Raw genomic sequence first — 16,232 nt, 5'->3', positions numbered from 1 at the left:
ATGGTCCGATTTGGTCTCCTGTCTCTGCAGGCTGTCTCCCATCTATATCCGCTCACCTGTGGCATGGATTGTCCAGGTGCTTGATGCGTCTAAGAGTAGAAAATGATGTCTCTCCTCGTGAAGCTATTCTCGAAGGCCCCTACATCAAGACGGAGTGACCCATTACAATTCCAGGTTGCCATCTTTAGTGTGGTCCCATAGGTCTCGCACCGTCATGCGGGGCGTCGCTCCAATATCACCACCTTTCCATCCCTGTAAAAAGCAATCTTCCCCTTTTCCCTTGCTGCTCTTATTTCCGGCATTACTTCTTGCATATGAGCAATCTGCGAGAGGGTGAGGTCATCTCCAAGAAAGTTGCCAGTCTTCTTTAGAGTCGGTCTCTTCTTCAAGAAGTCTTTCTTCGCTTCCATGGAGGGGAATCTGAGAATGAGTGCCCTTTCCTTCGAGGTTTCTCCGTTGCTCCCACTTTTCTTAGTGCCCACTCTCCAAGCCCTCGTGTGCGTCTGCTCGCTGACTTTCACCAAAGTCATGAGTTCTTTCACCTCTTTATCTACATTATCTTGGTCTCTGAGGCCACCTATCCTTACGTGTAAGGCCTGTACACGTCTCCTTTGCTCCTCTTCTAGTGTCAAGTTGATGATGGTTGGCGTGGGAGTGGCGGTTATTTCCTTGCCTTTTCCTTTCTTGACAATCTTGATCCATTTTTTGGCCTTTTCTGCTTTTTGCTGGGTCTTTGTGATGACATCTACCCACGAGGTCGTCATTTATTTTTGTTACTCCCCACCTTCCTTGATGGCCCGTACTTGTTCCTTAATCGTGTTAAGTTCTTCAATGATAGAGGCTTGAAGCTCTCCTTCTTTGAGGACATTCTGCGATCGCACCTCTGCAAGCTCTTTCTTGAGTACTGCGATTTCCTCATCTTGGGCCTTCATGCGATCCTCAAGTGTATGTATCGTGCTTTCTTGTGTTGCTACGCGTGCGTCGAGTTTGTTAATAGTACCTAGGAGGCGGCGGTTGATCTTGCTGAGGAACTTGCTCAATTCTTCTTTGCATTTTTGGATGGCATCCTCCACCGGGTCATCCTTGCCGTTCTCCTTTCTCACGATTGACGGGAAAATCAAGAGAGGGAGAGGGATACAGAAGTGATTTTTTTTATTTTTTATTTTCTCTCTCTATGTGTGTGTGTGTGTGTGTACCTGCACCAGTGATGCCGCCCCACTTTAGTCCCACCTGCTGCTGCACCTGCACCCTCGCCAGTGCTACCGCCCATACCCCCGTTTATTGCCCCCTCATTGCACTATCTTTCATCATGACTCCCCTCAACACTTGAGCCACGACAGATAAGCGAATAAATCAAGAAAGCTCCGAGATGGCAAAAGGAGGAGTGACCAAGGAGGAAATAACCAAGATGGACTACAAGCTCAATGCCACAATCAAGGAGAACAAGAAAATGACGGATTCCGCCGTCAACACTATCATCAATCGTTTCTCCAAGCTCGAGAAGAAAGTGGAAGCTTTGAATAAGGGGAAAGAGGAGTGGGTCAAAGAAAAAGAGATTATAGACGAGGAGACAAGGAAGGAGCTCGCGATGTGGAAGGAGGCCCAAGAAGGATGGAAAAAGGAGAAGGAGGAGATGCAAGAACAAATGGCCATCCTCAATGTTTCAATCGCATCCCTCACCCCCGAGGAAGGTGAAATAAACAATGAAACCAAAGAGGCCATCAAGGAAAAACTCACCAAAGCTCTCACCGAAAGCTTGGAAGACAAGCTCGAGGCCACAAAGGAAGGGTGGGTGGAGGTGGTCAAGAAGAACCTCAAAAAAGAAGCCAAAGAGGACGCTCACAAGGAAGAGGCCCTCCTTGTACACACCACACTCGAAGAGGAGAAGATGCGAGATGCCCGCCGCCTAAATGTACGAGTCACCAGCATGGAAGAAGGGAAAGACTCCACTCCCAAGAAAGATGGCAAAACCCTATGTACGAAACTTGGGTACAAGATAGAAGACCCAACCCCCTTCACTAAAGCTTGGAGAGTCGGTAAAGACCCAACTAAAAAGAGGGCCCTCATCCTCCAATTTCCATCGGAAGAAGCCCGTACCCTCTTCATCCGCAAGAGGGTCATCCTACGAGGCCTCATAGGGGCACCCGTTTACCTTGATGATGACCTCACAAAGATGCAAGTAGAACATAGGAGAGCATGCATGCCCCGAGTACAACAAGCACGCAAAGAGGGGAAACGGGCCTCCTACCGAGACGGTCGAGTCATCATTGATGGCAAGGCCGTAGCATAGGGACTCGTGGCCTATGGGACAATATACGAGGAGATACACATGGCAGTTTGGAACTACAATGGCTCTCTGGACACATCACATCCAGGGAGACTAGAGGAGGTGATGCATGACCGAGACATTGTTCTACTCGCAGAGACACATGTGAGTCCCGAGAGAGGCCTACCTCGAGTACAGGATTACCAGTGGAAGTCTCTACACAGAAAGTGTACACGGCACAACACTTCTAGAGGATCTAGCGGAGTAGCAATCCCCTATCGCTGCTCACTTCATAACAGGATACAGATAGTAGCCCGCGACCCAGAGGCACGCACATGTGGATACGGATTGAGCTATCGGAGGAGCACACTCTATTCTTGACACTCTGGTCACACCTGCCATGATGTATGCCGCGATAGTATGGGCACCAGGACTCTGAGCACCTCTATGGACACAAATAGAGCGACCACAGATCATTATGATCTCTCGTTTGCTCCACAGCAAACCCTCAGTCCCACATGACATCATCACAGCAGAGCTAGCCACACCACCGATGCTAGTAGAGGCCCTTTTCCAGACGATTTGTTTCTTTCAACGCATGCGAGAGCTCCCACCAGACAGACTCACCTGTAGAGCTTTTGAGGCATCGATACAGCTGCATCAGGAGGGTGACACGAGAGCATGGTACTCACAGGTCATAGAGTGGTTTACATCCCATGGTTTGGACATCACAGACCCTACATTAGGGAGACATGGACCACACCCAGAGAGCCTCTCCCCATGAAGAGGTAGTACTACAGAGATCACTTTCTGACCATCCTAGCAGATGGGTTCATCCAGAGACCGAGATACATGGATATTTACATGCCACATAGAGCACGGGTCGCCATTGGACAACTTAGAGTATCATCACACCGGCTAGAGATTGAGGCAGGGTGAGCTACACATGTCCCCAGAGCAGAGAGGATATACAGACTTTGCACAGCAGAGATTGAGAGCGAGGAGCACTATGTTTGCAGATGTAGAGCATATGAGGAGATCAGAGGCAGATACCTGACCTTGTTAACAGATCAGCCCACTCTACATCAGATTTTTGAGTCTAGAGACCAGCGACAGTTCGGCCGCTTTCTCCTCGAGATACAGCAACATCGGGACTCCCTCCTCCAGGTAGCATCATCTGTGAGAGACAAGCGCCAGACACAACTCACATAATTTTTTCAGAAGACCATAGCAGCACCACCACCTCCGACCATCCAAACAGGAGTGACTCTACAGCAGGCTGGGGAGGCCCGAGCTCGCAGATGCCCACGTCCCCATGGATGTAGGGTGCCTTGCCTACATCAGAGCGAGATCCAGGAGCACTATTACAGATCTTTGGAGGATAGATGCCTCCGGGCTTTTGCAGATCCAGCAACCATCTTACGAGGACTGTTCACACCCTACCCGCCCATGCATCGTGTACTACACCCTGATTATGGTACTGGATGGAGCCGGAGATAGGACATCATTTCATCTTATGATTGTACATTCTACCCCAGCATATAGGATTACATCTTTTCCTCAGTTTTGGAGCTCCATCCACGCCCTTGATTCACTTTCCTCCCCCAGTCATCATACAGGATAGTCACCTTTACTTTTGTACCTTTTATCCTTTACATAGAGGACACCCACCTCATGTACTTTGATTTGTCTCATAGGCCGACTTCGGCCTTTCATAGACGTTAAACTCTCTCTCTCTCTCTCTCTCTCTCTCTCTCTCTCTCTCTCTCTCTCTCTATGCAAGCAGAGACTCTCTCCTTTCTCTCTCTACGCTATTTATCTCTCTTTTTTATTTTTGTTTTTTTCTCTCTCCATGGGATTTTCCCTCCCGCTCTCTTTACGCCACTTTTTTTTTCCTCTTTCTCTCTCTATGCAATTTTTCCCCTCTTTCTCTCTCTACCCCCCCCCCCCCCCCCCCCCCCCCCCCCCTCTTTCTCTCTCTACGCGTTAGGTTAGCGCTCGGTTGGGGGGTTGCAGGTAGAGCAGGAGGGAGCGGAGCGCCAGGGGAGGCGTGTGCGTGCGTTTGGGGGGGCGGGGGGGGGGGGGGGGGGGGGGGGCAGCGAGAGAGCAAGGGGTGGGGGCAGCGGCAACGGGACAGAGGGAACGGGGGATAGGGGCAGTGGGAGAGAGCAAAGCGAGCAGGGGGGGGGGGGGGGGGGGGGGGGGGGGGGGGCAGAGAGAGAGAGAGAGAGACGTGACTGACTTATCAAGTGTCTTAGTTCAGTAACATTCAGAAATTTCTAGTTCTGTTCTCTTACTAATTTTTCTTGGTTCTAGAACAATTGGCTGATCAAGATGCTAGTTTCGAGTATCAAACAGATGGGAATGAAGAGGATGCTGAAAAACAGGTTAAATTGGTGCAAGACAGAGAGGGAAGGGCATCTTTTAGAACAGGTTCACTCCATTCCTCTTTACTGTAAAAGTTCTTAGATGTTTTGACAAATTGACTTACTAGAAAGCTTTCGGATTTGTGTTTTGTTGAATCAATTTCTGTTGTTCTCTGTAGTTTCCATTATGTGTAATTATATCTGTTTCATGAATGTGTCTTTTTCTTCCTATGTTTATATGAGTTGTGGATCTTGCCCTGCCTTTAAGAGGCCCTCTACATTGTATCAATGATAGTATCTTGAAGGCATTCTAATCCCCAAGGACAAGCCTCAGAAGAGCTTTTTGATCATCAAGCTTGTCAAGAGGGGATAGTTCCTGATTTGCTAGCTGTGTTACCGTGTTCGCTTTGCATGTAATAGCCACACCAGAGCATTGATGTAATTAGGAAAAGGTAAAATGTCTCAGGCGATAGAATGGCAAGCTGTTCCCTTGTAGAATGCCTGCAGGCTCTTTGTTTGGACGCAGATTGTCTGCACCCACCCTTTTTTCAACTGTTTCTTTAGGACGAGGTGATATTGTTTGGGATCTGTGTTTTCAACAAGATAACTTCCTTTCTTGCTTCTTTGCAGCGGTTGTCAACTGTTTTCACTCGACAGAAATCCTTTTTGTGTGTGTGAGATGAGAACTGAGAGGAAGATTGAGAGGGCAGAGGAGAGAGTAGCATGGTTGAAGAGGGGGGAAAGGCACTACGTGGAATAGGCTCACGAGAGGGAGTGGACCATGCTTAGGAAGGGGATGATCTAGGAACATGCAATCCCTCGTTTTCTCAGGTGCTAGATCTCTCTCTCTCTCTCTCTCTCTCTCTCTCTCACACACACACACACACACACACACACACACACATACACACACACCCCTTTGTAAATCATTTTATAGAAGTGTTCCGTAATGTGAAGGCCCTAAAAGCATATATAGGAGAGCTGAAGGATATCCGGGGATATGTCCTCTACATCAAGGGCAAAATGTAAGGATTGCCTAAGTGAAATCTTGAACAAAGGAAAGGGATTTGCATACTGATGGAACATTCGAAAATTGCATTGGCTCCACAATTAACCATAGAGACCAAAAGATGACCCACGTGAAGAAGATCGCAAATCGTTGAAGGGAAGTTGGGTGAATGCCAAAAGCCCAAAACTGTTTGTGGAAAACTGCGGAGGGAAAACGGAGGCGCATACTGGCTGATATGCGGTGAAGGAAGGCCCTGGTGAAGCGACAATCCCAAAGTAGATGACTGAGAGTCTCATCACAGGCCTGAACATCTGACACAACGAGAAGAGCTAATGTGACGCACACTAGGGAGAACTCCCAACAAAAAGTCACCATAGAAACAGATGTTCCTTCAGAGGCAAATGACTCTTCCAGATTGCAATAAGAGCCTTTCTCTACCATTGATTAAATTTATGCAAAGACCATAGCGCATTACAATTGTCAGCCAGTCAAGACTCATGCAGGAGAAGCATAACTGTTGCGGGCAAAAATGGCAACAAAAGGTGTGTCCCATAAAGTCCAATCGGACATACGGCCTCCATTGGCCAATGGAGGAATGCGCAGGAAAGCAGCCAGCATGTGCTCCACCACGCTCAAATCTGATGATAATGCACGCCCAAACCAAAATGTGCAGCTGCCTGAGGAAAACGAAGCATATTCCTAGACGTGTTAACCACATCATCCACCGTGCGTATGCCATGACAAGGAGGGAAGCATGCCTGGCGTGGCAACCTGTCAACAAGAGTAAGAGAGAATGCCCTACTCCAGTGAATGCTTTCTATCCGTAGCGAATTCCTGTTGGGCTGTTGTCTGCCATGCCATGAAAGATGAGCCGTAACGGCTTTCCAAGCAAAGAGTAAACTAGAGGTGTCAAGTGCAGCGGTATTGAAATGGTGACAAGATCTAGACTTTACACTTCCAGAAATCTTTGCTTCTCTCCTTGCTTGAATGGGTGCTACTTAGCACAAATGACGGTTCCTTTTAAAAAGAGAGAGAGAGAGAGAGAGAGAGAGAGAGAGAGAGAGAGAGAGAGAGAGAGAGAGAAATGAAATGAAATGTTATATTAACGTCTTCAAAAGGCCAGAATGACCTATGAGACCAAACTGATACAAAAGTGGTGAATCTGTTACAATGTCTGGGTACCTTAGTACTAAAGTACTAAGTGTGAAAAGTGTGAAAGTGTGAAAATAAATGTGAAAACTAAATACAAAGTATTAAGTAAACTTCTTAGGAGCATTCTGGGTGTCTGGCTAGAATGCTTCTAATCCTTTGTTGTAGTCTCCTCCGGTGAAGTGTGCTTCTGCATCTTGGTCGTGGTCGTCTCGATTTCCTAAGCTCAATCGCTCTGTCAATTAGGGTGCCTTTGGTATGAATGTGGGTACTCCTTTGTGCTGGCTGCTGGCCTCTTGCTTCTCCTTCCACTCCTGCTTCTCTCGATCCGAAGAAATCAGTGATCTGCCTCTGAGGCTATAGTGCTCTTTGTCTTCTCATTAGATTATCCCTGATCCGATATAGTTCCAGTAGGTACAAGCCTAAGCATCTTTGATCTTGGTATTGCATGATTCTATCTAGAGAACCAAAGCCTTCTTTAAAGAGGCAATGAAAACGCCCACGTATCTCATAGTATACTGTGCAGTGGCATATATAGTGTACTTCTGTCTCCGGCTCCATTCCGCATAACATGCAAATTCTGCTTTCAGGTGGGATTCCCCTAAATCTGCCAAATTCAATTTCCAGCTGGTGTGAGGATTTACGAATCTGACCAATAGCACATCTCAAACCATGAGACACGTGGGTATCCATGTAACTCGGGCGAATCACAAATCCATCTTCAGATAGTTGTAGGAAGTTTTCTTTGTAGTCGGCCATCTTCGTGCCCAATTCTTGTGTAGGGTCTACCCATGTCCTCTTAGTATCCAACTGTATAAGATCCTGTCGGATGATTTTATTAATCTCCGTTCGTGTAATTGCCAGTGATGGAGCCTCAAGAGAGTATTGGAAGGGGGGTAATCTTTCCATATTGAACCCGTGTCTCTGAAACCACGAGGACAGTTGCGCATACCAACATGATGTATCCCCTTTCATTGCTAATTGTCGAGAGGATTCGAGGGCCTTTCTAGTATATCGGCAATTATTTGTATCCCACAAACCATGTATAAAGGACATTGATCTGGTAAGAGCTTCAATTTCTATCAGAGGGGCCGCTAGTTCCGCTCGGGTAATCACTTGTGGTACGGAGGCCTTGGCTCTAATCATTCAAGAAATCATAGATACCAAAGGTCTCTCGATTGACTTCCAATTATCCTGATCCACAGATGGTCCCCAAATCTGGACCCCATAAAGCATAGTCGAAGCCACCACACTATCAAAGAGCCAAAGTTCTGTTTGTGGTTCCTGAAACTGCACTTGTGAACACATCCTCTCCAACCCTCCCAGAGCCGAAGAGGCTCTGGATAATCTAGCATCCGCTGCTTTCTTAACAGTAATCTTCGGTCCTGCAAATACCACCCCAAGGTATGTGTATGCATCTGTGTACTCTACTGTATCCTGGCCATATGCAAATGTAGGTGCCGATCTCCTAAGCCACTACGGTGTGGTGTTAAACACCATAACTTTGGTTTTACCCAAGTTTACCGACAGTCCACTATCCTCCACGAATTTATGTAATGCATCTAGCTGCCTCTGCATTCCATCTGGTGATTCTGCTATCAATACAATATCAGCTGCATACAACAACACAGGGATCCATGACCTTGCAAGTTGAGCACCTCTGTCACCCTCTCTATCGATGTAATCTGATACCTCATCTATGTACATACCAAATAAAGTAGGGGACAGTGGGCATCCCTGCTTTACTCCAACGGTGGAATGAACAATGTCGGAATCCCCTTCTGGAGTACGTACATAACCAGTTATACTGACCCATATAAGGCCATGATCCCCCAATAATCTCATTGGGCACCCCTAACTCTTGCATCCTGCGCATCAATCTGGCCCTTGGTACTGTATCAAAAGCTTTCCGAAAATCCACAAAGCAACAATACATCCTTCTTCCGTTTGCTCTTCCTTCCTCAATAATGGCTCTGAGCGTAAGAATATGATTTAAAGTGGAATAACCCCTTCTGAATCCAGCTTGTCCTGTTGCCCTTATGCCCTCATTCTCTGCGCATCTACTCAATTTTTGTTCCAGAATGGATGCGTACAGTCGGGTCAAAGTGTGACCTACCATAATGGTACGGTAGTTCCTGGGTATCATAGGATCCCCTGACTTGAAAATAGGTACGATAGTAGATAATTTCCAAGATTCAGGTAATCCTTCACACATGACCCGATTAAATAGACGAGCAAGGACTTCTGAAAGTAGATCCTTGGCATGGATCAGATGTTCTGCTACTAAACCATCATGAGCATATGCTCTTCTTGTCTTCATCTTATCGATGGCTTTTTCCACCATTTCCATAGTAAAGAAATTACTAGTAGCAGGGCATGGCTCTAGCGGATCTGGTAATGGAGGCTGTCCAGCTACCATATATAATGATGTTACATATTGACCCCAGATCTCAGGAGAAGTAATCGTCGGAGGCAGTGAGTGCTTGTGAAATAAGCGCCAGGCCTCATGTGAGTCCTGACTCAAGAAGAGCTGATATAAATCCTTCTTTAGTTTGGCTAAAAATGCCCTTTTCTTGCGACGTACTATACGCCGAAGAGAAATCCGGGACTGCTTATATGTGATGATCCCAAGTGTAAGCTCTTTCTGGACCTGGGTTCTCGTCTCTCTGCATTCCTCGTCATACCAACTGTTTTGAGGCCGATTCCCAGATCCTCTCTTCTGATCAGGTTGAGTATGTGGGTATGCCTCTTGTGCTGCTCCATGTAGTATCTCTGTTGTGAGAAGTAATCTCCTCTACAGTATATACTGGCTCGGCTGCCCACATCATATTATAGATCTTTTTCACATAGACTAAATCAGTTTGTGGCGTGAAAGTATATCTTGTGTGTGTCTTCTTCCTTTGTACTTGAGAGGCATTGTATTGGAAGGAGATTGATAAGGTCAAGAGAGCATGATCCACTGCAATCCGAACTGGTCTGGGTCCCACCTTGAAGTCCTTGATACTAGAAATAAAGCTTGGTGAAGTCATGACATAGTCCACTGTATTGGCCCCATGCCTATGCGGGAAGCATGTGAATCCCCCAGATAACGGGAAATTCTCTAGACCATTAAGTATGGCCAAACCATGTATAGTTGCGATCTCCATGAGGTGTCTCCCATATTCAGTGTGTTCTTTATCCTGTGAGTTTCTAGTAAGCCCCCTCTGTGATAAATCCACTTCTCTCAGCATTTATCCTGAGAGAGAGAGAGAGAGAGAGAGAGAGAGAGAGAGAGAGAGAGAGAGAGAGAGAAAATGAAATGTTATATTAACGTCTTCAAAAGGCCAGGATGACCTATGAGACCAAACTGATACAAAAGTGGTGAATCTGTTACAATGTCTGGGTACCTTAGTACTAAAGTACTAAGTGTGAAAAGTGTGAAAGTGTGAAAATAAATGTGAAAACTAAATACAAAGTATTAAATAAACTTCTTAGGAGCATTCTGGGTGTCTGGCTAGAATGCTTCTAATCCTTTGTTGTAGTCTCCTCCGGTGAAGTGTGCTTCTGCATCTCGGTCGTGGTCATCTCGATTTCCTAAGCTCAATCGCCCTGTCAATGAGGGTGCCTTTGGTATGAATGTGGGTACTCCTTTGTGCTCGCTGCTGGCCTCTTGCTTCTCCTTCCATTCCTGCTTCTCTCGATCCGAAGAAATCTGTGATCTGCCTCTGAGGCTGTAGTGCTCTTTGTCTTCTCATTAGATTATCCCTGCGCCGATGTAGTTCCAATAGGTACATGCCTAAGCATATTTGATCCTGGTATTGCATGACTTTATCTAGAGGTCCAAAGCCTTCTTTGAAAAGGCAATGGAAACGCCCACGTATCTCATAGCATACGGTGCAATGGCATATGTAGTGTAATTTTGTCTCCGGCTCCATTCCGCATAACTTGCAAATTCTGCTCTCAGGTGGGATTCCCCTAAATCTGCCAAATTCAATTTCCAGCTGGTGTGAGGATGTACGAATCTGACCAATAGCACATCTCAAACCATGAGACAGGTGGGTATCCATGTAGCTCGGGCGAATTACAAATCCATCTTCAGATAGTTGTAGGAAGTTTTCTTTGTAGTCGGCCATCTTCGTGCCCAATTCTTGTGTAGGGTCTACCCATGTCCTCTTAGTGTCCAGCTGTATAAGATCTTGGCGGATGATTTTATTAATCTCCGTTCGTGTGATTGCCAGTGATGGAGCCTCAAGAGAGTATTGGAAGGGGGGTTATCTTTCCATACTGAACGCGTGTCTCTGAAACCACGAGGACAGTTGCGCATACCAGCAAGATGTATCTCCTTTCATTGCTAATTGTCGAGAGGATTCGAGGGCCAATCTAGTATATCGGCAATTATTTGTATCCCACAAACCATGTATAAAGGACACTGATCTGGTAAGAGCTTTAATTTCTATCGGAGGGGCGGCTAGTTCCGCTCGGGTAATCGCGTGTGGTACGGAGGCCTAATCATAGATACCAAAGGTCTCTCCATTGACTTCCAATTATCCTGATCCACAGATGGTCCCCAAATCTGGACCCCATAAAGCATAGCCGAAGCGACCACAGTATCAAAGAGCCAAAGTTTCGTTCGTGGTTCCTGAAACTGCACTTGTGAACACATCCTCTCCAACCCTCCCAAGGCCGCAGAGGCTCTGGACAATCTAGCATCCGCTGCTTTCTTAAGAGTAAGGTTCGGTCCTGTAAATACCACACCAAGGTATGTGTATGCATCTGTGTACTCTACTGTATCCTGGCCATATGCAAATGTAGGTGCCGATCTCCTAACCCACTGCGGTGTGGTATTAAACACCATAACTTTGGTTTTACCCAAATTTACTGACAGTCCGTTGTCCTCCACAAATTTATGTAATGCATCTAACTGCCTCTGCATTCCATCTGGTGATTCTGCTATCAATACAATATCATCTGCATACAACAACAAAGGGATCCATGACCCTGCAAGTTGAGCACCTCTGTCACCCTCTCTATCAATGTAATCTGATACCTCATCTATATACATACCAAATAAAGTAGGGGACAGTGGGCATCCCTGCTTTACTCCAACGGTGGAATGAACAATGTCGGACATAACCAGTTACTGACCCGTATAAGGCCATGATCCCCCAGATAATCTCTTTGGGGACCCCTAACTCTTGCATTCTGCGCATCAATCTGGCCCTTGGTATTGTATCAAAAGCTTTCCCAAAATCCACAAAGCAACAATACATCCTTTTCCCGCTTGCTCTTCCTTCCTCAATAATGGCTCTAAGCGTCAGAATATGATCTAAAGTGGAATAACCCCTCCTGAATCCAGCTTGTCCTGTTGCCCTTATGCCTTCATTCTTTGCCCATCTACTCAATTTCTGTTCCAGAATGGATGCATACAGTCGGGTCAGTGTGTGACCCACCATAATGGTACGGTAGTTCCCGGGTATCATAGGATCCCCTGACTTGAAAATAGGTACGATAGTAGATAATTTCCAAGATTCAGGTAGTCCTTCACACATGACCCGATTAAACAGACGAGCAAGGACTTCTGAAAGTAGATCCTTGGCATGGATCAGATGTTCTGCTACTAAACCATCATGAGCATATGCTCTTCTTGTCTTCATCTTATCGATGGCTTTTTCCACCATTTCCATAGTAAAGAAATTACTAGTAGCAGGGCATGGCTCTAGCGGATCTGGTAATGGAGGCTGTCCAGCTACCATATATAATGATGTTACATATTGACCCCAGATCTCAGGAGAAGTAATCGTCGGAGGCAGTGAGTGCTTGTGAAATAAGCGCCAGGCCTCATGTGAGTCCTGACTCAAGAAGAGCTGATATAAATCCTTCTTTAGTTTGGCTAAAAATGCCCTTTTCTTGCGACGTACTATACGCCGAAGAGAAATCCGGGACTGCTTATATGTGATGATCCCAAGTGTAAGCTCTTTCTGGACCTGGGTTCTCGTCTCTCTGCATTCCTCGTCGTACCAACTGTTTTGGGGCATGTTCCCAGATCCTCTCTTCTGATCAGGCTGAGTATGTGGGTATGCCTCTTGTGCTGCTCCATGTAGTATCTCTGTTAGCTGAGAAGTAATCTCCTCTACAGTATATACTGGCTCGGCTGCCCACATCCTATTATAGATCTTTTCCACATAGACTGAATCAGTCTCTGGCGTGAAAGTATATCTTGTGTGTGTCTTCTTCCTTTGTACTTGAGAGGCATTGTATTGGAAGGAGATTGATAAGGTCAAGAGAGCATGATCCACTGCAATTCCAACGGGTCTGGGTCCCACCTTAAAGTCCTCGATACTAGAAATAAAGCTTGGTGAAGTCATGACATAATCCACTGTACTGGCCCCATGCCTGTGCGGGAAGCATGTGAATCCCCCAGATAAAGGGAAATTCTCTAGACCATTAAGTATGGCCAAACCATGTGTAGTTGCCATCTCCATGAGATGTCTCCCATATTCAGTGTGTTCTTTATCCTGTGAGTTTCTAGTAAGCCCCTCCTGTGATAAATCCACTTCTCTGAGCATTTCCTCAGAAGTATCATAGAATACTGCTTGAGAGTTGGCCGTTCTGGCATTAAAGTCTCCTATGAGAAGGATGTCTTCATCTCTAGAGAACTCCCATATGTCATTATTCAATATGGAGAAAGGGGATTGTCCTTTAGGTGCGGAGTAGACTGATGTACTTGGAGGGAAGTAGCATATAGCGATATATAGAAATCTACCTGTCTCGGCATACCTTGCTTGTTCATCTTTATTGATAATTTGTAGTAGTGGTTTCAGCTCCTCTTTAAATAAGACTGCTACTCCTCCTGAACCCAGGCTACCTCGTAGAGTTCTCTTGTCATGTCGACCCGCTGTTTCCCATAAATACCCCTTCACATGTGGCATAAGGTGTCCCGGTATCTGGTGTGTCTCTGAGTAGAAAACTATGTCTCTGTCTCTAAAGCTGTCTTCAAAGGCACCTACATCTAGCCTTTATGACCCATTACAATTCCAAGCCGCTATCCGGAGCGTCGCCCCATAGGTCTCGCACCGTCATGATGAGCGCTTTTCCAGAACCACTACTTTCCCTCCTCTATAAAAGGCGATTTTCCCCTTTTCTCTTGCTGCCCTGATCTCTGGCATCAACTCTTGCATGTGTGCCACTTGTGCCAATGTAAGGTCATCTCCCAGGAAAATACCGGTTTTCTTAAGAGTTGGCCTCTTCTTTAGAAATTCTTTCCTTATTTCTATATTCGGGAAGCGGAGAATAAGTGCCCTATCCTTTACGTTTCCCTTCTCATCGACTCCTTTGTTGCCCACTCTCCATGCACTTGTGTGAGTAGGCTCTATGATGCCCATGCGTTGTAGCAGTTCCATCACCTCTTCATCTACATTCTCTTTGTCCTTGACTCCTGTGACCCGCACATGCAGAGCTCGAGTCTTCCTTTTCTGCTCTTCCTCAATGGTCATATTAATAATGGTGGAAGTAGGTGTGGTCTCAGGCATTTGGGCCTTCCCTTTCTTCGCATCCTCAATCCATTTCTCTGCTTCATCAACCTTTTCTTGTGTTTTAACAAGACGTTCCGCCCATGAAGATGCCGTTTTCCATTTCTGTTCATCTCCTTCCCGTAGAGCTTTCATCTGGTCCTTCATGTCCTCGAGCTCCTTCAGCACCGAAGGTTGGTCGTCTCCCTTCTCCTTAGTTGCGGATTTGCAAGCCGCAAGTTCTCCTTTTAGCTCCTCGATTATTGCATCTTTTTCCTCCATGTGCTTTTCCATATTTGTTCTCCATGCTTCAAAATTTGCTACTGCCTCATCGAGTTTCTTTTGCATAACGCATTCTGTTACATTTACTTCGGCCTTGATTAGGTTTCGTAATTCCGTTTTCATGGTCTGAATTTCCTCATTCTGTATCCCCCGGATCTCTTTCCTTAGTTCTCTCATCATGTCTCCATACATGGAGTTCCTGTAGCTCTCGGCGTTCGTGTGCATTTCCTTCCTGATGTTGTCCCTCATAGAGAGAGAGAGAGAGAGAGAGAGAGAGAGAGAGAGAGAGAGAGAGAGAGAGAGAGAGAGAGAGAGAGATGATGATGAAATGAAATGTTATATAACGTCTTCAAAAGGCCAAAGTGACTTATGAGACCAGAAAGTTACACAATGTGGGTGTACCCTCAAAAAGGGCTATATCACAGGAGATCCATCATTGATCGTTGGCGGATCTCATCAATCTCTTACATGGTCAGTAGTCTAACCGGGTGTTGTGCATGTCAGGCCAAAGTGATCCGATCCTCTGGTGCAACCTCCGTCGATGCTATGTAGTCCTCCGCAGTCGCGGGCGTCTGGAACTCCCTAGCTCTGTCGTTTGGTCGATTAGCGTGCCTCTGGTGTGAGGAGAATGTGGGCTCTGCTGTGGTAGTAGCTCCTGCGGCTGTCTAGTGTCTGCTCTAAAGAAGCGTAACAAACTTGGACACCCCAAGTCAAGATTCTACCGCGACACAACAGAGATTCACTTCAAAATAGTTCACAAAGATGACACGGCCCGGCGTAGTTCCGTGCCCAGAGGTATTGGCCCCAAAGACTGGTGCCCCTTTCGGTATTTCTTTTTATATTAATCTGTGTTCAAAGTACAAGAGAGAGTAGGCAGGCACTCACTCTTTGACTGTGCGTCCAGATGCTCTGAGAAGTGAGGCCTGGCCCACTTATTTATAAGTACAAGGGATGCCCAAAAGCAGAGCCCCAAAAATCTTTAAACTCAAAAGCTTTTAACTCATAAGAAATTGTCCCAAAAGCTGCCAGAAAAATCAGCCAGCACAAATTCCGTACAACGTACAGACTGTCACGTCATCAACGTAATTTGCGTTGTAAAATCCGGGCTGCCATGTCAGTGTTTAGTCAACGCATAATACATCGCATTTTTCGGGCCTCCGTACTGACTGCCATGTCAGCATTCATTTGTGTGTGTGTGTGTGTGCGCGCGCGCGTGGGCATTGCCACGTCATCAGTTTGTTACATCCCCCCCTCTTGAAAGAATTGTAATCGTCCTCGATAATGCCTGCAAAAATAGACAGAGGCCATAAACTGTCTTAGTAGACACTGACTACTAGTACCGACGCACTAGACAAGACACATCTAGCACATGTACCAATCGATAGTCACATCACTTCACATCACAGGACCTCACATGACAAATCACATTCAAATTGATTCCAAATCTCAGACCATGATTAATCGGCAACGTATTTAGTAATCGCATCTAGATCCAGTCGGGACCTCACAGATGCCCGATTAACTAATCCGTATTGCAATCATGTCTATAGAGATTTATGAGACTGAAATGTTGCAGTCATTTCGTCTTTCCGTTCCTGCGCTCAAACAAGTCAAGTACAAATCAATCAGTATCATTTTTATTTTCGGGAATTTCAGTTCATAAAGTCATATAA

The 16,232-nt window shown here is 46.1% G+C and overlaps 1 protein-coding gene and 1 long non-coding RNA gene across 2 annotated transcripts in view; both read left to right on the top strand.

The window, feature by feature from the left end:
- Window positions 1-1,369: 1,369 nt before the first annotated feature.
- On the top strand, window positions 1,370-2,290 carry LOC147437984 (uncharacterized). Its single transcript, XM_086486674.1, has one exon. It carries the CDS (start codon window positions 1,370-1,372, stop codon window positions 2,288-2,290), a length of 921 nt encoding a protein of 306 aa, XP_086342800.1.
- A 2,244-nt stretch (window positions 2,291-4,534) lies between these two features.
- The window catches only part of LOC147437983 (uncharacterized), a 44,326-nt gene continuing 32,628 nt past the window's right edge, over window positions 4,535-16,232 (top strand). The window contains exon 1 of the long non-coding RNA XR_015184912.1: window positions 4,535-4,699. This is a non-coding gene — a long non-coding RNA (uncharacterized LOC147437983). The remainder of the gene's footprint in view (window positions 4,700-16,232) is intronic.

This window comes from Adiantum capillus-veneris, chromosome 17, assembly GCF_014529385.1.
Source record: "Adiantum capillus-veneris isolate H3 chromosome 17, ASM1452938v2, whole genome shotgun sequence".
Classification (NCBI taxonomy): Eukaryota; Viridiplantae; Streptophyta; class Polypodiopsida; order Polypodiales; family Pteridaceae; genus Adiantum; species Adiantum capillus-veneris.
Note: the sequence above shows the minus strand (reverse complement) of the source record. Positions and strands in the feature narration are given on the sequence as shown.

Excerpts from the sequence above, each read along its gene's own strand:
- LOC147437984 (XM_086486674.1), top strand. The coding sequence starts at position 1,370 with ATGGCAAAAGGAGGAGTGACCAAGGAGGAAATAACCAAGATGGACTAC.